The following is a 26,395-nucleotide window of genomic DNA, read 5'->3' as shown; positions in this document are numbered from 1 at the left end:
CCTGAGATCATCACCTGAGCCGAAGGCAGAGGTTTAACCCACTGAGCCATGCAGGTGCCCCTGCAGAGCCATTTTAAACTTTAGAACAGATCTTGACACGCTGACATGCCTGTGTTGAACCACATCCTCTGGTCACGGAACCACGAAGCAAACAAGACAGTGAGGCAACACGAGAACCGAGCCTTGATTCTGCTTCGCTTGAACGGGCCTGGTTCACCCATCTCCATCGTCCCCCGCCCATATTAGGTCACCTTGAGCGAGGATTGTGTTCCTTATCCCCTTCTAACTGAGCCTTTCCTCTCTTCTGTGCTCAGGCGTGCGATCCATAGCAGAATTCTTAGCAAAGTCGAAATCTGAAGAGACCCAGGAAGAAGTGCAGGTTCTGTTGGATTCTTTGGTCCACGGAAATCCCAAGTACCAGAATCAAGTATACAAAGGTCTGATAGCTTTGCTGCCCTGTGCGTCACCTAAAGCTCAGCAGCTGTCCCTGCAGACTCTCAGAACTGCGCAGGTGAGCCCAGGCTGCACGCGCCCATGGTTCTGATGCAACACACTAGCCTTAAAATTACCTGCCGCCACCGTTGCCCTTCGCAAAGGCATGAGAAACAGAGCTCAGCCTCCTGCGGCGTGTCTGCTACTCAATCAGCGTCACTTCCAGAAGGCCAAGGCGGGGCAAAGAGTTCATGTCTCCCAGCAAAGTGATTTGTCCTGTTTACTTAAGGATCAGAAAGATATTGGCAGGCTTAAAAGTGGTGGAGACAAGCAACAAGGATGATGAAAAGACTGTAGAAAAGCTTACAGGAGTCAATTTGGTAGGGAAGGAATCACAGTGCTTTTGCAGACAGCACAGGAGAGGGAGGCCAGATAGCCAGGGCTTGGGAAAGCTCCTTCTCTCTCTCCCTGGCTTCCTCTCAGTGCCCTGGAATGTGAGTGGGATCTGATTTGGGACATGGTGGCCACATGAAAATACCGTGCTAGTCAGGAGGGACAAGAGGCTCCAAGAGGGGTCTTAGGATCCATTAGCAGAAGCTCTCAAAACAGCTCCATGCTGGGTGGAGGTGGGGAGACAGGAGGGTGGAGGGATGGTGAGGCCTGCCCTCTGGCAGTGGGAACAGAGGCAACTGGGTCAGACAGACATTTCTGAGGCAGAGCGCCTGGGACAAGGGGCAACAAAAGAAAAGCCATCAAACCTGACAGCCCGCTTGGGGCTTGGCAGCCTTCTGAGCTGTACACCACCAAGGGAGAGCAAGAAGAACCCATCAGACTTGGGAGGAGTTAGGTTTCCACTCCATGAGCCTTGGTGGCTCCCCAGCGCCATCCAAGGAGCAGGCCCAGCGGGCTGCAGAAGATATTAATAGATCATTTGTGTAAAAAACAAAACAAAACAAAAAAATCCCGGGCCTCCCTTCCATAGATTCTGACCTTTGGTAATGACCTTTGGTAATTCAGGAGGCCTTTGGTGATGCTTTTTCTTTTTAAGCTCCCCAAGTAATTCTGAGTGCTAGCTCAGTTAAGGATTACTGTTAACGACATCTGGTAGACACCCCACCACACAGTAGAAAATAAAAGTCTGAAAAGAGACCCAAGAGGAGGACAGCAGTTGGGTTTCCTGAGCAGAGACAGGATCACTGAAATGACAGAAGTGAGTGAGGTCAGCCAGGTAAAATGAACCAAGTAAGAGGAGAATCGCCAGCATTTACGAGACAGCTGAGCAAGATGGGCCAACAAAACAGCGGATTGTCACTGTTATTTCTGGTTTCCATTTATTAAGTGCCTCCTACCTCCCAGGCACTGTGCCAGTGGCTTACTTCCATGATCTGATGGAGGCAGACATTTTAAAGATGGGGTAACTGAACCTTGAGGGTCATTCGGTGACTTACTCAAGGCCACACATGGAGGAAGAGGTATGTACTAAGCAGGCATTTAAATCCAACTCTTCCTAACTGCAGAGTTCTTAGTCTTTCCATAGGCCACTCTGCCTCTTTGGTAAAGAGCAATGGAAGCCGTTAAAAGGAAACAGAAAAAAACCCAGGGCTGTGAAAGGGAAGGGAAAAGAGTTTCGACAAGGACACCATGACCAGCTGGGTCAAATACCATAGAGAGGCTAAGTGTAGGTAGAACAGAAAGATGGTCCCCATGTGAAAAGTCTAGGTGAATGTTGGTCCCATGGCAGGAGGTTAAATTGCAGCAGCCTGTCAAAGGAGGCACAGAGGCTGAAGTGGCTTCCCCTGGGCTCCTGGGAGGCTTAAGAGTGGAGAGAGGAAAAGGGCAATAACAAGAGAAGATGAAGCCGAAGGACTATTGTGTGCAAAGTAGGTGGACTTGAGGATGTTTCACGCCAATGGACAGGAACGATGCACACACAGAGCCTGAAGAGGTAGAAAAGAGGGGTTCCCCAATCAGGTGAGGTCCTGAGGGAGAGAAGATTTAGGATCCTGGAGGAGTTCAATTCTCCCTGATATCCACCCTCCCCCCCCAGCAAGGGAGCCGGCTTGTGCCTGCTCCTCTAGCAGGTGGCCACCTCCGCCCAACTGACTCACCATTACCCTCCCTCTCCCCATTCGGCCAGGCTGCCCAGCCATTGGCCAGCCTGCTCTTCATTTCTTCCAGGTGTACTAGATCTTAAGTAACCCCCTTGTGCTGTTGTCTGTCTCGTCAGTCAATCATTGGAACCACCCACCCCAGCATCGTGGAGTGCGTCCTGAAGGTGCTGCGCACGATGCACCTGGAAGTCCAGTATGAAGGTAGGGGGGCCACTGGGTCTCTTCCTACTCACATGGTACAGAAGCTGATCATGAGAACTAGACAGACTAGCTCTGAGCAGTTTTCTCTTGGTCACAAAGCACTTCGCTGGGTATCCCGGAGAGCCTTGGCAGATGGTAGATGCTGGTTCCGTCTGATCGGAAAGTTATTTAGAAAACGACAGTCACTTTCTGTACCTTCACATCAGCCATGTGGTAATTTAACATTTGCTATGATCCACTGGGGTCCAGTGCTGGCTGGTTCCCAGTCTTTTGTGTTTTTTTTTAAGACTTTATTTATTTAAAAAAAAAAAGATTTTATTTATTTTCAGTTTTGTGAGAGAGAGAGAGAAAGAGACAGCACAGGAGTAAGGGGGGTGGGTGCAGAGAGAAAAGCAGACTCTGCTGAGCTGGGAGCCTGACTCTGGACCCCGTCCCAGGCCCCTGGCTGGGATCATGACCTGAGCCAAAGGCAAGATGTTTAACCGACTGAGCCACCCAGGCGCCCTCTGGTTCCGTGTCTTATGTGGTACTTCCCCACTAACCAGAAATCACCCAGAAGACTCTTCTTCTGAGAAACTAAACTGGAGGGATGCCAAGGTGCCTCAGTCGGTTGAGGATCTCACTTTGGCTCAGGTTATGATCCCAGAGTCCTGGGACTGAGCCCCACATTGGGCTCTCCACTCAGCAGGGAACCTGCTTCTCCCTCTCCCTCTGCCTGCTATTCTCCCTGCTTGTGTACTCTCTCTCTGACAAATAAATAAAATCTTTAAAAAAAGAAACTAAACTGGACAGCAGTAGTATTAATACTCTTAAGTTCTCTTCTGTGCCAGCTACTTTCTGTGCATCATTTCATTTAATTCTCAAAAGAACAACAAGACTACAGAGCCTGGCATGTATTAGGTATTCAAATGCTCACAGGAATGAACAGTGGAGGTGAGTATTTTTGTTTTTGAAGCTAAAGCATCAAAGAACAGAGATATTAAGTATGCTTCCCAAGGTTATGCAGCTAACCAGAGTCAAACCAGATCTGACTCCAAAGCATAGGTTGTTTTTTTTTTAAGGGATCCTTTTTTAATTTTTAAAAAATTTATTTATTTATTCATTTATTTATTGTGAGCAGCAAAGCAAAGTTTATTGAGCAATACTACAAAGCTCCCAAAAAGGGAGGGGACCCAAGAGGGTTGCCCTAATGTGAGACTTTAAAAAAAATTTTTTTTATTTATGTATTTGAGAGAGAGGGAAAGCATGCACGCTCATGGTGGGGGGAGGGGCAGAGGGAGAGGGAGAAAGAGTCTTAAGTGGACTCCATGCTGAGCATGGAGCCCCACATGGGGCTCGATCTCATGACCCTGAGATCATGGCCCTGAGATCAGGACCTCAGCCAAAACCAACTAGATGCTTAACTGACCGTGCCATCCAGGTGCCTCCAAAGCGTATGCTTTTTTTTTTTTCAAGATTATATTTATTTATTTGACAGAGAGAGAGATCCCAAGTAGGCAGAGAGGCAGGAAGAGAGAGAGAGGGGGAAGAAGACTCCCTGCTGAGTGGGGAGCCTGATGCAGGGCTCGATCCCAGGACCCTGAGATCATGACCTGAGCTGAAGGCAGAGGCTTAACCCACTGAGTCACCCAGGCGCCCCTAAGCATATGCTTTTAACATGAGTCCATGGCAGGTGTTTACAGGATGTTGTTTTCTTCCCTGTTCCTATAGTGGTTCAGAGAAGATTCTGTTTTCAACAGGAGAGAGCAAAGAAGGGTTTGCTGAGAAGATAGTGTCTGAGCTAACCTTAGAGAACGGGAAGGAGTTGGGAAAGTGGAAAGGAGCAGAGGAGGGCATTCTGGAAAGTGGAATGGTATAAACTGAAGGCCCAGACATACAGAAGTGCAAGACATATCAGAGGAGTGACAGGTAGATCATTTAGTGGAAGTTTGGTAGATGTCTCAGCCCAGGAAGACCTAGAAAAGTAGGCCAGGACCAGACCAAGGAGCACCTTGAATGCCAGGAGGTTACCTGGGTGGCAGTGTCCACACCAGGTCAGAACCACAGGGATACTCAATCCTAGAAGCCGGTTGGAAGACCTTGCATGTTGGTCAGACAACAAAGTAAGAATGTCCCCATCTAGCCAAATACAGAGACCCTGGGTAGAGGGAATGGACAGGATTGGGAAGTTTGTTGGTGTGGAGAATGAGGCGGCCTAAGGACAGGGGAATGGGCAGGGCTGAGGAGGCCGAGACACAGAGGTCCATGAAGCAGAAAGGTGTGGACATTAGTAAATATCAGGATTTCTGTGTCCAAAATAGAAGGCCGGTAGAGCCCCAGATCCAGGAAGGCTGGGAGGGGCAGGAGGAGCAGGCAGGTACCAGGATTCAGGTGTGCATGTGAGATCCTGGGGAAGACCAGCCAAGGTCCAGAGGGGGACTTCAAATATCAATTGTTTTTCAGAGGCAGTGTTGAAATTGAATGTCGGTCTGTTTTAGCAGACCCTGCAGTTTTTGGACCCCTGCAGGTGTGTTTGGGAAAGTGGACCTTGTATGGTAAGAAGTAATGCTGTGTTAAAATATTACCAGCTGGGGGCACCTGGGTGGCTCAGTGGGTTAAAACCTCTGCCTTCAGCTCAGGTCATGATCCCAGGGTCCTGGGATCGAGCCCCACATCGGGCTCTCTGCTCAGCGGGGAGCCTGCTTCCCCCACACCCCTCTCTGCCTGCCTCTCTGCCTACTTGTGATCTCTGTCAAATAAATAAGTAAATCTTAAAAAAAAAAAAATTACCAGCTGGAGAAGTGTCTCTTAGCCCGGGAGGGGTCAGCAGTGAAGGGTAGGGTAGTGGAGGGACCTGAGTAAAGGTTGGACCCAGAAGCAGAGAGTTGTCACTGCATTGGAGCTCAGGGGCAGGGTGGGCACAGCAGTGACCTGGCAGTGGACTCGGGTTAGGAAACATAATTAAACAGGCTGAAAAGACTGCTGTGTGGCACTGAGCCTCCCTCCCTGCCACCACCTCCACGGGGCTCACATGACACTCCTACTCATCATCACTTCTTAGCTTATGCCTTTCTTCTCCAAGGCCGTCCCTCACCTGCCTTCCAGCCCTGCCCAGATATCAGCCCTCCTTCCTTTGTACCACCCTGCACCTCCCCTCTGGTGTCCCCCCAGCCATGGAGCAGTCTTCTCCAGAATGCACTGCACAGTTTCAGGCAATTCGCTTTTTTCCTTTTTTTTTTTTAAGATTTTATTTATTTATTTAACAGAGAGAGATACAGCGAGAGAGGGAACACAAGCAGGGGGAGTGGGAGAGGGAGAAGCAGGTTTCCCGCTGAGCAGGAAACCCGATGCGGCACGATCCCAGGACCCTATGGTCATGACCTGAGCTGAAGGCAGATGCTTAACGACTGAGCCACCCAGGCACCCCTTAGTGCAGGTTCTCAGACCAGTCTCCGGCATAGGGTAGGTCCTTGTTGCATATTTGTTGAGGGAGAGAGGGAGGGAGTTCTGCTCATACACCCCGAACCCTGAAAGAGGCAGAGAAGCGTGACGCTTTCTCACTGCCTTTTTGGTTTGATGTCTGCTCCTGTGATAACAGTGAAACTGTGAGCTCCAAGAGCATTTCGGATACACCAGACTCATAACAGGTGCTCAAGAGATGTCTGGTGAATGAAGGAATTAGCCTCTTTGACCAGGGACTTCAAGACACCAGTGTCTTGGTGCAACTGAGAAATAGAGCGTGTATATGTGCAGTTGTCCACTAGGGGGAGCTATTCCACATGCTGGGCAGAGCGGAAGGAAGCTCAGGGAGAGAGCACCCGGTCAGCTCCCACTGAAAATCCTCCCAAGGCAGGGAGGGAAGGCCTGACAGGTGTCGGATGTGGTTCTAACAGTGTCGACCAGACAAAGAGGATCAAAGAGGAATTTCTCTGAGTTGGAGGACACCAAATTGCAAAACCAAGCTAAAGTTCCCCCAGGGTGAGCTCAACAGTCCTGGAAGAGAAGCCAGGGGTGGGTGGTAGAGCATAACAGGGCAGGGTTGGTTTGTTTTTAAAAAACAAATATTGATTGAACATCTGCAGTGTGCCAAGTACTATACCAAACACTGGGGCTGGGGGCGGAAGGGTTGCTTGTGTTTGTTTGTATTGAGAAGAAAAAGGAATAGTTCGGAAGAAGGAGGGGAAGGAGGTTGAGGGTAGTTGACATCGCTCCCCCCCCCCCCCCCAGAAGGCTGCAGGGAAGGTAGAATTCTCAGGGACAGTCCAATGACAAGGGGGTGGAGAGGCTTAGGAGGCAAAGTGACTCCTGCCCTTGCAGTGGGGGTCAGCGGTGCCAGATCCAGGTGACAGCTTCACCTCTTTTTTCATTGAGAACTCCACCTCCCCAACTCCGAATCTGCCAACCTGCCTGGCCTATGACCCATGTTCTCTGCCCTCTTTCCCATTTCAGCTGAGTGTCCCTGCTCCTACCGCAGGCCTGCTCTCCTGCTTCTGCTTATTCTCTGAAGCACATTCATAAAACCCTCTCATAAACAGATCATCTCCAGTGACATGCAAATATGTTCTGTATCTCCCATCTTAAAAAAAAAAAAAAAAAAGAGCCCCTCCTTGGGGGCTTTCACCTATGGATTAAAAGAGATTTAAGAGACATGCCCCCCCAATTAAATTAAATGATAGCGTTTAAGGGTTCATACTCTTCCTTGACCCCAAGTTCCCCTCCAGCTACTCATTTTTCCATTTTCTTCCTACCTGATCTCTCAGCTGCTTTTGACCCAACTGGCCCAAGGCAACTGATTTTCTTCTCTGGGGCTCTGTGATACAACTTCCAGTTTTCCTCCCTCAAGCCAGGTCTGCCATGTTTGTTAGGCTCGCTTTGCCACTTTCTCCTATTTCTCTACCTGACTGTTGGGTCAGCCTACTTCTCATCTCTTTACCCACACCTCTGTCCACATGATTTTTGTCTAGTTCCCAGCTTTACACACCACATCTATGTTAAATATTCAGGTACCAGACTGTGTCTCTGGCCTGATCTTTCCCCCCAAATCTCCCCAGACATCTGAAATTTATAGGCAAAACAGAACTCTTCGTTTTCTTCCCAAATCCTACCCTATCTCCTGTTTTCAGTAAAAGGTGCCACCGCCAACCCAACTGCACCAGTAAAAAGTGTAGAACTAGTACCAGATGATCTACTTTCTCTCACCCGCCACCCTGTCCCACCCTTATTGAGTCCTCTCCGCTCTGTCCCTACTTATATCTCTCTGTCCCCACCGCCACCGTGATCGCCCACAGCTAACCTCCCATCCTTTCTGCTAACTTCCGCTTCCATCCTGGCCTCCTGTAAGCCACTCTGCCATTGTAGCCAGAACAATCATTTCAAAAAAAATAGCTTGCCCTTGCACCTGCACAAAACTCTACACATCTGCCATGGCCAGCAAAGCTTCTGGAAGGCTCTTTCCCCAGACCTTGGATTGATGGAAAACTTCTCAAACTTTAGCTCAGACATCACCTCAGAGAGAGGCCTCTGACCACTCTCTCTAAAGTGTCCCCAATCCCCTCCACTGCCCCCCCGCAGGCTTTCTCCAACACGCTCCATCACTGCACTTACCTCTTTCAGAAATTACCTCATTCGTTCATTTGCTTATCTAGTGTCTGTGCTCTACAGTAAGAAAGTCAGCCCCCCGAGACCTGAGACTTCATCATCTTTGTCTACTACTGGACCCCTGGTGCCTACACAGTACCCGCAAAAGCAGCCTCTAAGCTATTTGTCAAATGAATGAATGGAGATGAGTGAATCTTGTATATATCCAAGCTTATATGACAGTCATCATATTAGAATTAGAATTTGAAATACCTGGTTTGTTCGGCCCAGATGGCTAAGTGGAAGCTGTGTGTATCAAATGACCTTTTATTTCTTGAGAGTTCTTAGGGCCAAGGAAGAGAGTTTGGAGAGGGAGAAAAAAGGAAAGTTTCCTGGAGGAAGGTAAGAGATGGGAAGGTCACACGCACAGAGAGTGGATGCTCTGGTCACCTATCGCTTCTAACAAACTGCTCCAAATTTAGTGTCATAAAATGATCACTCTTTTACTCTCACGTAGTATGTAGGTCAAGTGTTACAACAGGACACAGTAGAGATGGGTTATCTTAGCTCCCTATTATCGGGGACCTACCAGGAAGACAGCTGGGGACCACAGCTGGAACGAGAGGCTAGTCCTCATTTTTCCTTTCCCCTCAGGCTCTAGTATGGTTCCACGTGGCACCTTTTTTCTTCTGAAAGATTGGAAGAGAACCCTGTACGCCAAAGAATGGTTTTCCAGTCCTTAGTGCAGGGGATTCTGGCTGTCCATTCTTTGCCTGTTCACTTTGAAGTAGAAATAAACAGGCAAAGGGTACTGATGTCCACTAATTTCTCAGGGTTTTTTTCTTTTCCCCTAGAATTAAGATTTTAGAATTTCTTCTAATGATCATCCCATTTAACATTAGAAAGCCAAAATTAAAATTAAGGGAGGCCTTCTTCAAAGTGGTCCTGCCTGGAATTTATCTCCATTTATGATTTCTGTGAAGTGAAAAACGGCAGTTTCCTCCCAGGGAGGATTGCTATTCCAGGAACTGGTGGCAGGCAGGGACTTAATCATGATGAGCCGTCGATAGCCACAGAAGGGATCGCTCACTGGTCTCCCTTCCTAGACAAGAGAAAGGTCAAAGTCATAGCGAGTTTTGCAAAAGAAATTAATGAGTTCTGTTGGGAATTTGAAATACATAAGTGTGTGTAAATATATTGGTATCTTTTATAAATCAATTGCCTTAGGATCATAAAAATTACAATGTATGACTTAATTAGAAGCAGACCAATCATTGCAAATTAATTTGCCAAAGATATGCCTGCCAAAAATCAATTAGCCAAATGACCAATTTGCTGAGTGCCCAGTTCACCAAATTACCAATTTACTGACCACACATTTCTTTTAAATATTTGTAAAGTATAGCGTATTGGTTGTATTAGTAGGACCTAAGAGAGCTGGGAGAAGCCAGGACTTTAGAGTTCCCTGGGCCTTCACCCCTATCTGCCCTTTGTCAGCCCCTCCTTCTCTAGCCTTTGGTCTCCCTTTCTCTGTCCCACCTATCCCCATTCCCTCTTCTCAAGGATGGGCTAGCTAGGCCATGCAGTATGGTGACGTCCAGCAGTGTTCCCCACCATGTCCCCCTTCCCTGCCACAGCAGCTACAGAGCTTGGGCAGAGAAAGATGACAATTCCTCAAAATGCTGCTTTGAAGAAAAAATGAAAGTTGTTATATTCCAACTTTGCAGTAATCTACAAAAGATGTTAAATCAATCCATCTGTATTCATTATCCATTGCTTTATAACAAATTACCTCAAAACTTAGTGGCTAAAAAAAAATAAACATTTTTTTTAATTTTTATTTATTTATTTATTTGAGAGAGAGAAAGTACAGAGGAAGAGGGAGAAGGAGGGAGCCTGCTGAGGGACTCGATCTCAGGACCCTGAGATCATGACCTGAGCTGAAGGTAGATGCTTAACCAACTGAGCCACCCAGGCACCCTCCAAAAGAAACATTTATTATCTCACACAGTTCAGGAATCTGGGAACCTTAACTGAGTGGTTTGGACTCCAGATATCTCATGGGGCTGAGGTCATCTGAAGGTGTGATGGGGCCTGGAGGACCCGCTTCCAAAGTAGCTCACTCACACACCTGGTGAGTTAGAGCTGGTTGTTGACAGGAAGCCTTGAGTCTTCACCACATGGGCCTCTCCACGGGCTGCTTGACTGTCCTCACAACAGAGCAGCTGGCTTCTCCCAGAGTGAGTGACCTAAGAGAGGGCAAAGAGGAGGCCCCACTACTTTTTATTATCTCATCTCAGAAGTTGCACACTGTCACTTCTGTTTACCCTGTTCATTAGGGGTGGGGGAGAAAACGGGCTCAGCCCTTGAGAGAAAACAGACAAAATTTTTGTGTGACATATCGTAAAACTACTGTACCATCTCAAAAAAAAAATCACTGTACCATCTCATAAAAATTGCTGAGAAATGAACACATAGGTATAAGAAACACATTTATGATAAAATGGAAATGTTTGTGAATTTGCAAAAATGGTCACTTGGGGAATAACATTTTTGTCTAATTGACCTAGAACCTAGGATTAATTTGACTTGCTAATAAAATGATCGTGTTTTGTGTAGTGAAGTTTCAAGTGTGGTTTATCAGCCACAAAGTACAACAGCAGCATTAATGACTGAGCAAAGTGTACCACACTAACCTAGTGGAATCCTCTAGAAATGTTACTTCAGGGAAACAGTGGTCCCAAATGACAGGACAGACATGGGCAAGTCTTTGAATGTGTGATATCTCTTCCCCTGCCCCTCAAAGACCTGGAGAGAGACTGACAATGGACAAGAATGTCATTGTTAATTTTTCTTAGGGTTCTGGGTTTTGTGAGGTTACATGGATTCCTGATACTAAGGAGTACGATCTACTTAGAAATTAGTCACAGACTTGGGGCACCTGGATGGCTCAGTCAGTTGAGCATCTGACTCTTGATTTGGGCTCAGGTTGTGATCTCAGGGTTGTGAAATGGAGCCCCACATCAGGCTCCACGCCCAGTGGAGAGTCTGCTTAGGATTCTCTCTCTCCCTCTACCCTTTCCCCGCTTGTGTGCTCTCTCTCTGTCAAATAAATAAATATTGTCTTTTAAAAAGAAAGAAATTAATCAGATTTGGTTTAGTTCCTTTTTTCCGCATAAAGGCATTTTTTCAAATTGTGGTGAGATTCACATAACAAAATTAACCAATTTAAAATGAATAATTCAGTGGTATTGAGTATACCCACAGTGTTGTGTGAACCACCACCCCATCCAGCTCTGGAACATTTTCATCACCCCGTGTACCATGTATTTGCTCCCTGGCCCTTCCCCTCAGACACTAGAAACCACCAATCCTTATTCTGTCTCCATGAATTTACCTATTCTGGATATTTCATACAAATGGAATCATGCAATATGGTACATTTTGCATCTGGCTACTTTCACTCCACATCACGGTTTCAAGCTTCATCCACGTGGAAGCGTGTACCAGTACCTGCTTTCTTATGGCTGAATAATAATCCACAGATTGTCTATCCGGTCACCCACTAATGGACATCTGGGCTGTCTCCCTCTCTGGCTATTGTGAATAGTGCTGCTGGGAACATGCACGTACCTGTATTTGTTTGAGTGTGTGATTCAATTCTTCGAGGTGTATACCTGGGAGGGGAATTGCCAGGTCATAGAGTAATCCTGTCCAGCCTTTTGAGAAATTGTCACTGTTTTCCACAGCAGCTGCACCAATTTTCATTCCCACCGGCAATATATGAGGGTTCTAATTTCTCCACATCCTTGCCAACACTTGTCATTGTCCTTTTTTAAAATTTTAACAGCCATCCTAGCGCACGGTGGAGTGGCAGTACCTCACTGTGGCTTTGGTGCGCATTTTCCTAATGACTAAAGATGTTGAACATCGGGGCGCCTGGGTGGCTCAGTGGGTTAAGCCGCTGCCTTCGGCTCGGGTCATGATCTCAGGGTCCTGGGATCGAGTGCCACATCGGGCTCTCTGCTCAGCGGAGAGCCTGCTTCCCTTCCTCTCTCTCTGCCTGCCTCTCTTGTGATTTCTCTCTGTCAAATAAATAAATAAAATCTTAAAAAAAAAAAAAAAAGATGTTGAACATCTTGTGCCTCTTGGCCATTTATATTTCTTCCTTGGAGAAATACCTTCTCAAGTCCTAGGCCCATTTTTAGAAATTGGCTTGTCTTTTCGCTGTTGAGTTATAAGAGTTCTTTGGATATTCTGGATACCAGAATGGCTTCTGTAGGTTGTCTTTTCACTTCGTATTTTCAGGATTTTATTTATTTATTTATTTGACAGAGAGAGAGAGAGTAAGCAAGCACATAAGCAGGGGGAGGGGCAGAGGGGGAAGCCAACTCCCCTGCTGAGTAGGGAGCCCTACACGGGTCTCGATCCCAGGCCCCGGGATCATGACTCGGCCAAGGGCAGATGTTTAACCAACTGAGCCATCCAGGCGCCCTTGTGCTCTCACTTTTTTGATAATGTCCTTTGTTGGTTTATTTTTAAATGGTTTACATTTTTTGTTCACTCATTTACTAAAAGAGCAGGCACTGAGCTGGGCACTGAGTGTATAGTGACAAATGAAACGAAGTCCCTGTCCAGCTAGAGCTTTTTTTTTTTTTTAAGATTTTATTTATTTATTTGACAGACAGAGAGATCACAAGTAGGCAGAGAGGCAGGTAGAGAAAGAGAGGAGGAGAGAGCAGAGAGCCTGATGGAGGGCTCGATCCCAGGACCCTGGGATCATGACCTGAGCCAAAGGCAGAGGCTTTAACCCACTGAGCCACCCAGGCGCCCCTAGAGCTTTGACTCAGCAGTCATAATACCAGGAATGACAACTAGTCATTGCTACCAGTGACTGGTGAGGACTGTGTGCCTGGCATGGTTTTAAGCTCTGCAATCGTGTCACACAGTCCTCAGAACAATCCTGAGAGGTAGGTACTATTATCATCCCCAGTTTTCAGGTGAGTAAACTGAGGCACAGAGCAATTGAATAGCCCACCAAAAGTGTCAGAGACAGTAAGTGGGAAAGTTGTGGGTCACACCCAGGCAGGCTGACCCTACCACCCATGTCCTCACCACCACACTGTCCTATCTCTCCAGTATTACAGTATTACAGTATTTTAACATTTTTACCACTTTTGAGAAACAGTTAAAAACCTGAGGATGGACAATATTATTATTAGCATAAAACATAATTATGTTTTCTTAGCTTCATGCCCTTCTCAGGGTCATGCAAATACCATTAAGATCTCATTTTTTAATTTTTTTTTTTTTAATTTGACAGAGATCACAAGTAGGCAGGCACGGAGAGGCGAAGGGAAGCAGGCTCCCTGCTGAGCAGAGAGCCCCTCAGTGTCCTGAGCCAAAGGCAGAGGCTTTAACCCACTGAGCCACCCAGCCGCCCCAAGATCTCATTTTTAAAACTACACCTTTTGCGCCATAGAACCTTGTGCCTTTACTTTCCTCTTCTGAGCTAACCCATATCAGCAGGGATGTGGCTGTATAAGAGGCCACCTCTCCATGTGACTTCATTGAACAACAGTCATAAGACTCTGATGTCAAAGGAGAGTTTAAAATAAAAGTCTGCTGAATATTCTTTTTTTTTCTGCTGAATATTCTTAAAATATATGTTATTTCCCCAAAATTATATACTTCAACTGCCACACTTTATTCACTGTTCATAAGTTTTATTTACAGTCTGCCATAGTTGTTTGTTTGTTTTTAAATAGGAAGTCATTGGAGAGCACTCTTTTCTTTTTCCTTTTTTTTTTTTTTTTAGATTTTATTTATTTATTTGACAGAGAGATCACAAGTAGGCAGAGAGACAGCCGCAGGGGTTGAGGGGGCGGAAGCAGGCTCCCAGCTAAGCACAGAGCCCGATGTGGGACTCGATCCCAGGACCTTAGGATCATGACCTGAGCTGAAGGCAGAGGCTTAACCCACTGAGCCACCCAGGCACCTGGGGAGCACACCTTTCTAATGGCCCAGTTTGCCCGGTCCTCAGAACCTCTGTGTCCGCCCTGGCTAGGCCTGGCACCCTCTCCCCTCGGGCGCCCAGGGTGGTGGTCAGTGCTTCCCTCAGAAGCCCGCGCATAGGCGGGTTGGACTCAGGGAGCCTGGCCTGGAAGAGCAGACTCCCATGGAAGATGCTACATGCTTTTATTTTTTTTTAAGATTTTCTTTATTTACTTGACAGACAGAGATCACAAGTAGACAGAGAGGCAGGCAGGGTGGGAGGGGGGAAGCAAGCTCCACGCTGAGCAGAGAGCCCGATGCAGGACTTGATCACAGGACCCCAAGATCATGACCTGAGCCGAAAGCCCAGGTCTTAATGAGCCACCCAGGCGCCCTACGCTACAGTCATTCTTAATTGAGCAGTACATAGACTACCAGAGCACAAAACATTCATTCCTTTATCAACTGGCTTTTTTCAAAGAAATAGTGTATAAAATATGCTTTTTTTGTGTTTCAACAGTGGGCTTTGAACAGGCTGTGATGAAAGAGGTAAGGAGATGTACAGGAATCAGAGATAGAATGCAGTTGGTCAGGAAGCTCCTTGACACTGGTCTCTTCCTTGTAATAGCTCGCCAAATGTATTCTCACTCCTGCGGGGGGGGGGGGGGGGGGGGGGGGCGCGGGATGGAGGCAAACCTGTGCATGGACGCTCCCTGAAGCACACTTCTCACATGTGGCCAGCAGGTGGCAGTCATGTGGAAGGGAAGACCGGGAACTGGGACTCGGGTTTCCCAAGGCTCTAGGAGCAAAAAATTATAAAACAAACGTCCTCAGTGCTGAGTGCCTTAGAAATAGTCGCATGCTGGGGTGCCTGAATGGCGCAGTCGGTTAAGCGAAAGATTCTTGGTCTTGGCGCAGATGATGAGATCGGGGTGGTGAGATCAAGCCCCGTCCCCAAGCCCCAAGTGGGCTTAAGACTCTCCCTCAGCCCCTGCCCACCCCACCCTCCAAAAAAATCTCAGGAAGGAAAGGAGGGTGGAAGGAGGGAAGGAAGGGAGGGAGGGAAGGAGGGAGGAGGGAGGGAGGGAAATAGTCGCATGCCATCACATTTCCCAGGTGCAGTGCCATTTCTAAGTTTCCATCTGTCCAAAGAATACTGAGCTATGACCCCGTCTCCTATTCACTGTGATTCCCAGGGCAAGTCATTTGTTCAGGGTTTCTTCAGCTCTCAGACAGGTGATCAAGGAACTTTCTTCCCAGGCTGGCAGGCTGTGGGTTCTGTGGTTCCTTCCTCTTTGGATTGGAGGATTCTCTTCTGCACTGAAGTTTCCATGAGCGTCAGTGGGCCACCCTTTGCCTCTGTTTTGTCTACTGCTGTTCCAGTCAGCACGAAGCACTGTAGCTGACACGGACCCGACCAGTTTGTCAAATGAAAGCGTGGGCCCAGGTAGAGCTGCTTCTCCGCCCCCCTTCAGGGCATGACCTCTCCGTGGCTCTCACCCTCCTGATCACACTCTGCCCTGAATACTCCGGTCTTTTCCTTCCCCGACCCGGAACTCTCCTAGTTTCCCCCTCTCTTTCTGGAAACTGCTGCTCAGTCCTTTGTACATTCCTGTCCCTCCACCAGCCCCTTACGTGCAGGTTCTTTTTCTCTCCGGATTCAATCCCAGGGCCCCTGCTCTTCTCTTTCCGTTCTGTCTGTTAGTGACCACCGACAGTGATAGAAACATGAGTGGCTGGCCTCTATAAGGTGTCCACTCCACATTAGGTACGCCTCCAGCTCTCTACTCGGTAATCCTCACAACAAGCTGACAACGTAGGCACAATTGTTATTCCCATTTTGTGGCCGACGGCAGAGCAGTTGAGTGACCTCTGTCCAGCTCACACTGCTCTCCTGAACTCCATCCCGTTGTTTCCATTTGCCTTCTGATCATCTCGCCTCAGATGTCACAGACCATGTTCAGAACTAGATGCCTGAGATTCCAGCTCCAAGGTCCCAATCCCAGTGAAAAGCCCAGTGCTTGGAAATGTAGGTCATTGCCATCTCTTCCAGCTTCCCACCTACAACCAACTTCTAACAAGACCAGTTAACTCTAACTCCTTAATATCGTTCAGATCTCCCTCTTCTTTCTGTCTCTGCTGCTGTAACTCATGTCTCTAAACTAATCTCCATCTCTCTAGCATGGTGCCCACGCTGTCTGTCCTGGTCCTCCGCCCGAGCTGAGGCAGGGGAGTTTAGAGGTGAAGAGTATGAGCTTTGGAATCCAACAGAGTCATTCTGCTGCTTTTTAGCTGTTTGGCCTTGGACAAAATACTCAACGTTTTGAGTCAGATTCCTCTGAAATGAAAGACCAGAGGGGCGCCTGGGTGGCTCAGTCAGTTGAGCATCTGACTGTTAATTTCAGCTTAGTCATGATCTCAGGGTTGTGGGACAGAGCCCCACATCAGGCTCCACGCTCAGGGCAGCGTCTGCTTGGGATTCTCTCTCTCCCTCTGCCCCTCCCCCTGCTCACCTGTGTGCATGTGCATGCTCTCTCTAAATAATTTTTTTAAATGTTCGAAATGAAAGACAAGAAAAAAACACCTGCCCTATAGGGTGGTTGGCACGTGCCAAGTCTTCAGAAGCCAGTCTGTCTCCTCAGGCTTGGCTCTCACTCTGTGACCCAGCCAGAGCTCCCTGCTTGCCTGGCCCTAATGGTGGGATGCACTTGCCACATTCTTCATTTCTGTCCCTCCCTTCTCGTCCATGGCTTTGTCAGCTCATGTGTCACTATCTCCAAGAGAGCCTTCTCCTGAGTCTCTCTCCCCCAGTTCCTCAACATACCCTCACACCAACCTGATTTCCTTTCTGTTCCCATAGCTCTTACAATACAACAGCATATATACCAGTTTCCTTACTGGTATCTGCCATTAAACTGTGTCACCCCTGAGGACAGGGATTATATCTTCTTCGTCCTCATAGCCCTAGCACAGGGGTCTGGCACACAGAAGATGCTGAGTAAGTATTTTGTGAGATAGATGAATGAATCAGGGCGCCTGGGTGGCTCAGTCTGTTAAGCATCTGCCTTCAGCTCAGGTCATGATCTGAGGGTCCTGGGATCGAGCCCCACATGGGGCTTCCTGATCCTCAGGGAGCCTGCTTCTCCCTCTGCCTGCCACTCTCCCTGCTTGTGCTCTCTCCCTCTCTGTCTCTGTCAAAATAAATAAAATATTTTATAAAAAATAAGATAAATTAATAAACCAACGAATTAATCAGTGACTGATCCAATTTAGGGACAGTTGGGTGTTGTCAGCAACACAGGCTTCAGGCGAAGCTGCCAAAGACAGTAATCCCCCACCACCCTTTCCTTTCTGAATGGCTCTGCTATGCTTTGGACCTCGCCCAGTGGGTAAAGAGTTGTAACTGGCTGTGGTTCCCATGGAGACATTTGGGTAGAGACTAGCCCTTTCACTTTGGGGATAAATATAGACAGCTGTGAATTTTAAAACTCAATCAAAAATGATTCAGTGAATAAATCTTCATTTTTCCAAGAAGTTCCAATGTTGCAGACACACCAGCAATGAAGGCTTAAGCATTTAGGATAAAGTGAATAGGCAAAAGCAGATATTTGCCTCCTGGAGAACTTGGTCTTAAGTGGGCAGAGAATACCATGTGTGGTCAGGGAAATTTCATAAAATTATTTTCACTCATTCTTTCCACCCTGAGTATTTTGAGTCATCTCTTGCTGCGAGAGAACTATCTTAAGCATAGGCAAGTGTTTTTCCCGGGTGTCCTGGCAATAAGGTGCTGCCAGCTTGTGGCTTGGAAGGGCCCAACTCCTAAGGCGAGGCAAGGTGTGCTGTGGCAGCCTGGGCCCAGCAGAGTTGGGCATGAGGGTGTGCTGACCACGCAGATCCGAAACCCCACTAATTCAAAAAGAAGGAAGAGAGTTTCACAACCAAACAATAAGAGAACAGGTGAGAAAGACTTGGGGGTTTCCTGCACCAGCCTAGCATCCCAGGCTGCATTTTTGTCCAAGTGGGAGAATGTTTGGGGAAAGCCAGGGAGTGTCATGAGCTGGTCCCTCTCCCTCTGTGATTCCAAGTTAGAACCACATCTGAGCAAGCGGAGGCTGGAGTTGGGGGTGCCACTGGGATTGGGAGGGCTCTCCTGGAAGAACTGGAAGGAAGAGAAAGCCCAGCAGCAAGCAGCTGAACATCCTAGGTAGTGTTTCTTAATGAAGCAGCAGTTTCTGAATCAGGTTGCTCCAGAGAGAAAAGGGGCTGCCGTACAAGGCTTGTCCCCGGAATACTAAGCACGAGGAGGGGTTGCAGGGATGTCCTTAAGAGCCCTTCTGCCAGAGAGTAAATCTTTGATTCTGTGATTGGGAAAAACAGGCCGAGACAAGACTGGCTTTGTGGGGGGGCTTCAGGACAGGGCTTCTGTGTGCTCTGTGGCTCTGCAGTATGGCTGGATAGGACGCTCCCCCCACCGCAACCCCCACCCCAACCCAGAATTTGAGACAAGGGCAGTCTGAGGGAGGCCTTACTGGTAGCTTTCCTTAAACCGACTCACCAGCCCAGACTGGTTCTCCTTCCTGCCAAAGAGCACTCTTGAGTCCTGGAGAGAAGTCAGCCCCCCTCCTTCTGGGAGTGTTAGCCGCTGGCAACGCTCAGCACAGGATGGGAGAAGAGTGTATGGAGTCTGAGACCCAGGATGGGGCTGCTGGCTGCCTCTCCAGCCTGTGCCTCCAGGTGAACAGGCCACTCACTGAGCTGCTGAGCACCGTCAGTGACAGTCTTCCGACAAGATTAGAAGTCACCAGCACATGTCCGTGGTTAAGCACCACAGGTGTGTTTGTAGTTAAGCAAGTAAAGCTTGTAAGGGCACACGCAGCCTCCTGTAGACACCCACTCCGCGTGCTCTGCAGATCTGTGCGCTCCTGTCACTGGCCCCTGGGCCCCTGCGCCTCGTCCCCCACTGCGCAGGAGGGGCTGCCGTGCCTTCACCTTTCCGTGCACCTGCCTTCTCTGCCATGAGTGCTCAGGCATGTGGCTCAGCTGACGAGGAAGCATAAGGTCCTGGCTTCCAAGTGTTCTCTCAGAGTTGGCTGTGGGAGGCTGGAACATGGCCTTGCGCCATCTCCAACCTGTGAAAAGGCAGGGCCAGGCACGATTCCCGGGCTCAGGGTGGATGAGGGCCGCAGTGGGCAGTGCAGAGCCTCTCCTGAGGTCATCTCCCACCAGGCTAGCAGTTTCCACAGTCTTGGGCTTCCATCACCTCAATAGTCTCTAGTGCACGGGAATGCGGAATCCAGCCAACTCTCTTCAACATTTATGGACTGGACTGGTTTGAGGCTTGGGGGAGGCAGAGGTGCCTCAGATATGTTCACTGGCATTCACAGTAGTGGAGAGGCTATTACTGGATGACAGCAGGACTCCATGGTGAGCAAACGGCCAGAGACACAGGACACCTACTCCTCAGTGGTCCAGAGTGGAGGCAGAGGGAGAACAGGCCAGACAAAGCTACTTGAAATCTAGTTGCTGAGGTGAGTCTAGAACAATAGGTAACAATAGGCAGGTGAAGAAGACTCTTTTTTCTGATAATGGCAGGCTAGGAAATTTGGATATTGAGTCATTTTTAGTTACAACACTTCTGATACCAAATGGGGGGAGGGGGATTTCCACACCAAGCAATTGTCCAGTTCTCCACAGACATCAATCAGGTACCCTACGATTCAATTCAATTCTGACACTAACTACCCAGAGTTAGCTTCAGACTCCACAGGTTTAAGGGCTCAGCACCTCAAGACTGCCCTCACTTCAAATGCCAGTCACAAGTGTTAGGTCCCCATGTTATTCATCCTTCTGTCCAACTTGGCTACAAAGCCAGGGGATTCGTGCAAGCCTTCCTCCCTTTCAAGTTCAGTCATTTGCTGGAACAACTCACAGAACTCAGGAAAGCATTTTGCTTACTATTAGCAGTTTAGTAGAAGGGATACAGTTCAGGAACAGGAAAACGGAAGAGATGTATAGGGCAAGGTGTGGGTTGGGGGACTGCTCTACGCACACCACCCTCCTACACTGCAGTGCATTCACCCATCCAGAATTCTCTAGACCTATCACTTCAGGGTTTTTATGGAGGTTCACTAAATAGGCATGGTTATTGGTGATTGATGAGCAAATCATTGGCTATTGATGATTGATTCACTCTCCAGACCCTTTCCCCTCCCTAGAGGTCAGGAGATTGAGCTGAAAGTTCCAATCTTGTAATCATGCCTTGGTCTTTCTACTGATCAGCCCCCAGGCTCCCAGTCAGTTATTTCATTTAACATATAAAGGACACTTCACATTCTGGAAATTCCAAGGGTTTTTCGATGTGTACTAGGAGCCAGGGGCAAAAATCAAATATCTATTCACCATCATACCATAAATATCTAAAAGGAAATTTGTAATCTTCTTAATAACAATAAAGAGCAGGGGTGCCTGGCTGGCTCAGTCAGTAAAGCATGTGACTCGATCTCAGGGTTGTGAGTTCAAGCCCCACATTGGGTATGGAGCCTACTGAAGAAAAAAAAAAAAAAAAGAAGAAGAACAGTACAGTAAGCAGTTACCAGCCCAAAACCTAGGGAAGGTGAGAACCCAGAATGATAAGCCCAGCACTCAAACCTGAGGCCACTTTCTAATCCTGAAAAAACTAAGCAGTATCAAATGGCAGGAAAGAAGGTATCCAGGGCCTGCCCCAGGTGAGAGGTATGATACCTCAAGATATTCCCGGGACCCGGGAAGACAAAGCCCTCAAGATAAGGATGAGCCAGAAGTAAGCTGGTCCTCAAATGACCTTGCATGGACTGTACAAGCACCTGTGTGGTCCAGGAAACCTCAAGTCTTGAACTTGGACAACAATGGTTCAGAATAGTTAGTGCCCAGGTAGCCAATAGAAAGGGAAATGCTCTTTGGAAGAAATATCTTCATCCTAGCGGAAGTTTTTTCTGGCAATTAATTTTGCAAAGCTAAGGCCAACCCAGGGACTCCCGGATGGTTCAGTTGAGCATCTGCATTTGGCTCAGGTCATGATTCCAGAGTCTTGGGATTGAGTCCCACATTGGGCTCCTTGCTCAGCTGGGAGCCTGCTTCTCCTTCTACCCCTCCCCCTGCTCATGCTTGCTCTCTCTCTCTCTCTCAGATAAATAAATTTTTTTAAATAATACAACAGCTAAAAGTTATTACTCAATGTACATATTTAACAGTAGAGTAGACACAGGTTAAGAGAAAATTAGTAACCTGGGGAGAGGAAGAAAAATAAGGATAAGAGTGAGAATAGAGGCAAAGAGAAAAAAAAAAAAATAGGCAGCACCATTAAGGAGACAATGATGGACAATGGTCAAGAACTGATGAAAGACACCAACCCACAAAAAAGTCTAAAAAAGTTAAATCGGGCACCTGGGTGGCTCAGTTGTTAAGCATCTGCCTTTGGCTCAGGTCATGATCCCAGGGTCCTGGGATCCAGCCCTGTATCCAGTTCCCTGCTTGGCGGGAAGCCTGCTTCTCCCTCTCCCACTCCCCCTACTTGTGTTCCCTCTCTCACTGTGTCTCTCTCTGTCAAATAAATAAATAAATAAAATATTTAAACAAAGAAAAAAAGATTAGCAATTAGGATTCAGCAATATATAAAAAGAATCACACACCATGACCAATTGGAGTTTATTCCAGGAATGCAAGGTTGGTTCAATATTCAAAAAAATCAATCAATTTAATCTATCAAATCAACGGGCTAAAAAAGAAAACTTACATTATTATATAATCAGTGCAGAAAATGCATTTGACAAAGTCAGCACCTGTTGATGATAAAAACCCTCAGGAAAATAAAACTAGAGAACTTTCCCAACTTGATTATAAAAAAAAAAAAAATCTACACCTAACTTTATACTTAATAGTGAAACATTGAACACTTTTCCCCTAAGTTCAGGAGCAAACCAAGAATGTCTACTGAAGGATTACTACTAGCAAAAGAAAAATGATCCTAGGGGACAATTCTCTACAAGTTTGTCATATTTCTGTGTGTCTTTTAAGTAAAATACCGACTGCTCTTTGTCCCAGAATATCTTTTCAAGGATATTGATGAGCAAACAGCTTTGGGAAATGAAGATATTTCCCCCTTTAGAGCAAAAGGCAGGCATGCTTCTGACTGTAACATTTAGGTTCTCTGAGATAAGCATTTCTCATTGTAGTGCACACCACTGCACAAGCAGGCATCCATGTGTGTTACCCCCATAGGACTCGAGGGCAAAAGAATTTGATCCGGAAGAGAAAAGTCACATAATCCATATGAAAAATATAAAAAAAGACACCACTAAAAATGCTACACATTAAAATGATAAAGATATCATGAGCTTATTTCAATGTTTGAAAATGTAGATGAAAACTGCTAGAAATTATAACCTAGCCAAATGGACTTGTGAAGAAAGAGAAAACACAAATAGTCCTCTAACCATTAAAGAAAATGAATCAGTATTTTTTAAAAAGATTTTATTTATTTGACAGAGAGACACAGCAAGAGAGGGAACACAAGCAAGGGGAGTGGGAGAGGGAGAAGCAGGCTCTCCACTGAGCTGGGAGCCAGATGCGGGGCTTGATTCCAGGACCCCAGGATCATGACTTGAGCTGAAGGCAGCTGCCCAACAGGCTGAGCCACCCAGGTGCCCCGAATCAGTTTATTTCATTTCTAAAATCAGCTTTAGAGAATTCTATCAGACATTCAAGATAAAATTCTTGTCTTACAGAAACTCTTCTCAAGATTAGAAAAGGAGAATACAAACCCCAACTCATTTTCTAAGGTTAGCCTAATCTTAATATAAAAATCCATCAATGATAGGGGCACCTGGGTGGCTCAGTGGGTTAAAGCCTCAGCCTTCAGCTCAGGTCATGATCTCAGGGTCCTGGGATCAAGCCCCACATCAGGCTCTCTGCTCAGCGGGGAGCCTGCTTCCTCTTCTCTCTCTGCCTGCCTCTCTGCCTACTTGTGATCTCTGTCTGTCAAATAAATAAATAAAATCTAAAAAAAAAAAATCCATCAATGATAGCATGCAATCTTACCCATGAAGATAGCTGCAAAAACTCTACACAAAATATTAGCAAGTTGAATCTAGCAGCATATGCCAGGGATAATATGCCATCTAGAAATGCACATATATCATCTTAATAGGAAATAAGTCTAAAAATTTAATGTCTGTCCAATAAGAGATATCTACAAAAAACTATGACAAATGCCATACCTAACAGATGAAACACTGGAAACTTTTCCTTTGAGCTCAGAAATGAGGCAAACTTGCAAACACTCCTCTCCCCAGAAATCTTTAGTAAAAGGGGACGCATTTAATCTGAAGAGATACCAGAGTGTACTTAGCTATGTTTGCCACTTTTTCTGTAACTAACTACAGTTCTCCAAGACTGGTGTCTGTTCCTGTGCTACGGTGCTACTGCTAGGAAAATTTGTAAAAGGGATTTTTGGAAAAGACATATGTTGGTCCAAGAAAACAAGGAAATGTGCAGTTTTTAACAGAAATGTAGTAGGGAGGATAGCACCCATGGGTATGCAAATGAGCTCGCTGGGTCAGATGATAGGGTTGGCCAGTAGCGCAGGGCCGCAGCTGCCCCACCCACTGCTCCGAGTGGGAGGGACCCAAAACATTTTTTTAAATGTTTTGGTTAAGCATGGGATTCTCGGTTTCACCCCAGATCACGATCTGTTGGGTTGTGGGATCCACCTGCCTTAGGATCCTAGACCACTGAGGAGGCTGCTTGAAAGATGCTCCTGCTCACTCTGATTTCCCCCAACTCATGCGTGCGCTCTAAACAAGTCTTCTAGAACAATACTTACTGACTTGGGGGTAGGGGGGCAGCCTATCTTAAAATGTTACTCAACCCTAAAAAGCCTTGGAACCCCAGATAGCAATGTTTTCTAGCTGCTAAGTTAGAGTCTCATTAACTTTTTAACAAGACAAGAACTTATTTTTGACACAAACACTTAGACTTACCTAAGTAGGGCCTCCGAAAATTGCACTATCAATTCTCTAATATTTCATTCCGCAAGCACTCTTGGGATCTATGCCAAAGAACCAATTAAAGCGGAAAAAAAAAAAAAAAACCACTATACGGAAAATCTGTGCCCATCGTCACGGATACTGGCTGATCCCTCTACGCTTGCGGTGTCTTTACACCTACCAGCAAACGCTTTTCTTCCATGGCAGAGAATTATCTCAAGCATATCCTTACTGGGCATAACTTTCCTGACAGGGACATAAAAGGTTAATTTTCACTATTCGAAGAGATATTAGTGGTAATGGTTCCCATGTGTCTATTATGAGTCCTGGTATGTAAATGAGCTAGTCAGGGAACTGTGCTTCCCCCACGTCTTAGCTCCCCCTAGCTCCCCCTAACTCCCCCTAGCTCCCCCTAGCTCCCCCTAGCTCCCCCTAGCGTAGAGAGGCGCCCCCCCCCCCCTGCACCTGACTACCCAGCTGGGGAACAGCATGTTTTGTCTTTTCTGTCTTCCACGTAGCAAGCATATGAGTTTAAAATAACACTTACCCCAGTGTCCCATCACTTGACCAGCTTCCCCTGCCCTCTTCCAGCTCTGTCTTTGTGATTTCCTCTTGACAAAAATATTCCTGGAGCAACCGGCGTTTAGGGCAGCCTTGCCCAAAAAGAGTGGGGTAATGCTGAAATGAATAAATGACTGGAAAGTATCTCTAGGAAAACCCCCCTCCCTAAACCCCAGTTCCTTCCTCCTTCCTAATCAAGTGTTTCCTTTATGCTCCCACATCCTTCCTGGCTGTAGTATCTTAACCAAAGTGCTTTATCTCTATGCCTTGCTTCCTGGTACCTATAATGGGTTAATGAGACAGTGTCATTGCAAAGCAAAGCACTTTTGGTTATGGTGGGCTTCAGTGGGATGCTGTGTGGAAAGCCTAGGGAAAGAAGGGATCCATAAATGGTTTGTCAGAAACTACTGCAGTCTACCGGGCTTCAACCCTTCTCACTCTCTGCCACACATCCTCCACCCACTCACTCTGTCTCCCTCACTCCTGGGTCTTGGCCCATCCTTTCTCCCCTTGAAGACCTAGCCCCTCCCACCTCCGTGACACCTCAGTGAGGCCTCCAGCTCTGACAGCCTCTAAGCCTCCTTGATGGGTAGGCTTACCATCCAACCTTTCTTCCTCCCTCTGTAGCTAGTTCTGTGAAGGCAGAGTGAGGGGAATGAGGCTCGGCCCCCTCCTCCTCCTCTTTAGCCCCAGATCAGCAGGACTGTGGTGTTGCCTGCCCAGCTTCTCCCACACACATCTTGCACGGTGCTGGCCAGTGAAAGGTGCTAGGAAAAGTGCAGGAAGGGGATGGGGGTAAAAGGAAGCGACTTGGTTCAAGGGGGTCTTTGCTTGCTTGGTGGGGATGGGGTCGGTTTGGAGCGTCAGGCCTCCCTAGGGCCTCTGCCCTTCCCCAGCCATCGAGCTGATCAAGGACCTGGTCAACTACGACGTGTGCCAGGCGCTGCTCAAGGGCCTGGTGGAGCTGCTGATACCATCCGTCAAGGAGACCAGAAAACTGCAGCCCAAGATCCTCAACGGTAGGGAGTCGCTCAGATTGAGGCTGCGGGGCTGGGGGGCGGGGGGGGGGGGGGGTCTTGGGATGCAGGGCCTTCTGCCTCACGGCCGCCCCTTCCGCCAGACTCTTTGGTTCCCCAGCTCACCGCCCACCTGCCCGTGTTCTTGCAGCAGGCCGCGGCTGCCAAAGCCATCGGGTAAGCGGGCTTTGGGGATGGGGTAATGGGGTATGGGGGTGGAATGGGGGTAATGGGGATGGGGGTGGAATGCGGCAAGCCAGCGGGCAATGCCCGCGGGTCTCGGAGGGGCTCGGGCCGCCGGGCGCCGGAGGGTCCCAAGGGCTCGCCGCCGCCCGAATTCCCCGCCCAGGGTCCTGGCGCGCAACAACACGAGCATCGCGGAGGAGATGCTGCACCTGCGCGTGGTGCACAGCCTGTTGGCCGCCATGGGCAACTCGGACCACTGCAACAGCCAGCGGCAGGCCAGCCTCACGCTGGAGGTGAGCGGCGGGGCGGTGGGGTG

The 26,395-nt window shown here is 47.7% G+C and overlaps 1 protein-coding gene and 1 long non-coding RNA gene across 6 annotated transcripts in view; one reads left to right on the top strand and one right to left on the bottom strand.

Annotated features, from left to right (window-relative positions):
* The window catches only part of ARMH1 (armadillo like helical domain containing 1), a 51,004-nt gene that overhangs the window by 23,729 nt on the left and 880 nt on the right, over window positions 1-26,395 (top strand). For all 4 annotated transcript variants that reach the window (XM_045997799.1, XM_045997807.1, XM_045997818.1 and 1 more), the window contains exons 6-10: window positions 315-511; window positions 2,660-2,744; window positions 25,774-25,896; window positions 25,998-26,070; window positions 26,243-26,372. In XM_045997799.1, the coding sequence (XP_045853755.1) occupies window positions 315-511; window positions 2,660-2,744; window positions 25,774-25,896; window positions 25,998-26,070; window positions 26,243-26,372 (608 nt within the window). The remainder of the gene's footprint in view (window positions 1-314; window positions 512-2,659; window positions 2,745-25,773; window positions 25,897-25,997; window positions 26,071-26,242; window positions 26,373-26,395) is intronic.
* LOC123937196 lies at window positions 14,638-26,394 on the bottom strand. 2 transcript variants are annotated; one of them, XR_006817434.1, is made up of 5 exons: window positions 26,289-26,394; window positions 25,477-25,644; window positions 24,864-24,994; window positions 18,850-19,828; window positions 14,638-15,093 (listed from the first exon to the last, which is right to left on the bottom strand). It is a non-coding gene; the product is annotated as an uncharacterized LOC123937196 (long non-coding RNA). The 2 variants fall into 2 exon arrangements; XR_006817432.1 differs by having other exon boundaries at window positions 24,864-25,644.

Source organism: Meles meles, chromosome 1, assembly GCF_922984935.1.
Source record: "Meles meles chromosome 1, mMelMel3.1 paternal haplotype, whole genome shotgun sequence".
NCBI classification, from domain to species: domain Eukaryota; kingdom Metazoa; phylum Chordata; class Mammalia; order Carnivora; family Mustelidae; genus Meles; species Meles meles.
Note: the sequence above shows the minus strand (reverse complement) of the source record. Positions and strands in the feature narration are given on the sequence as shown.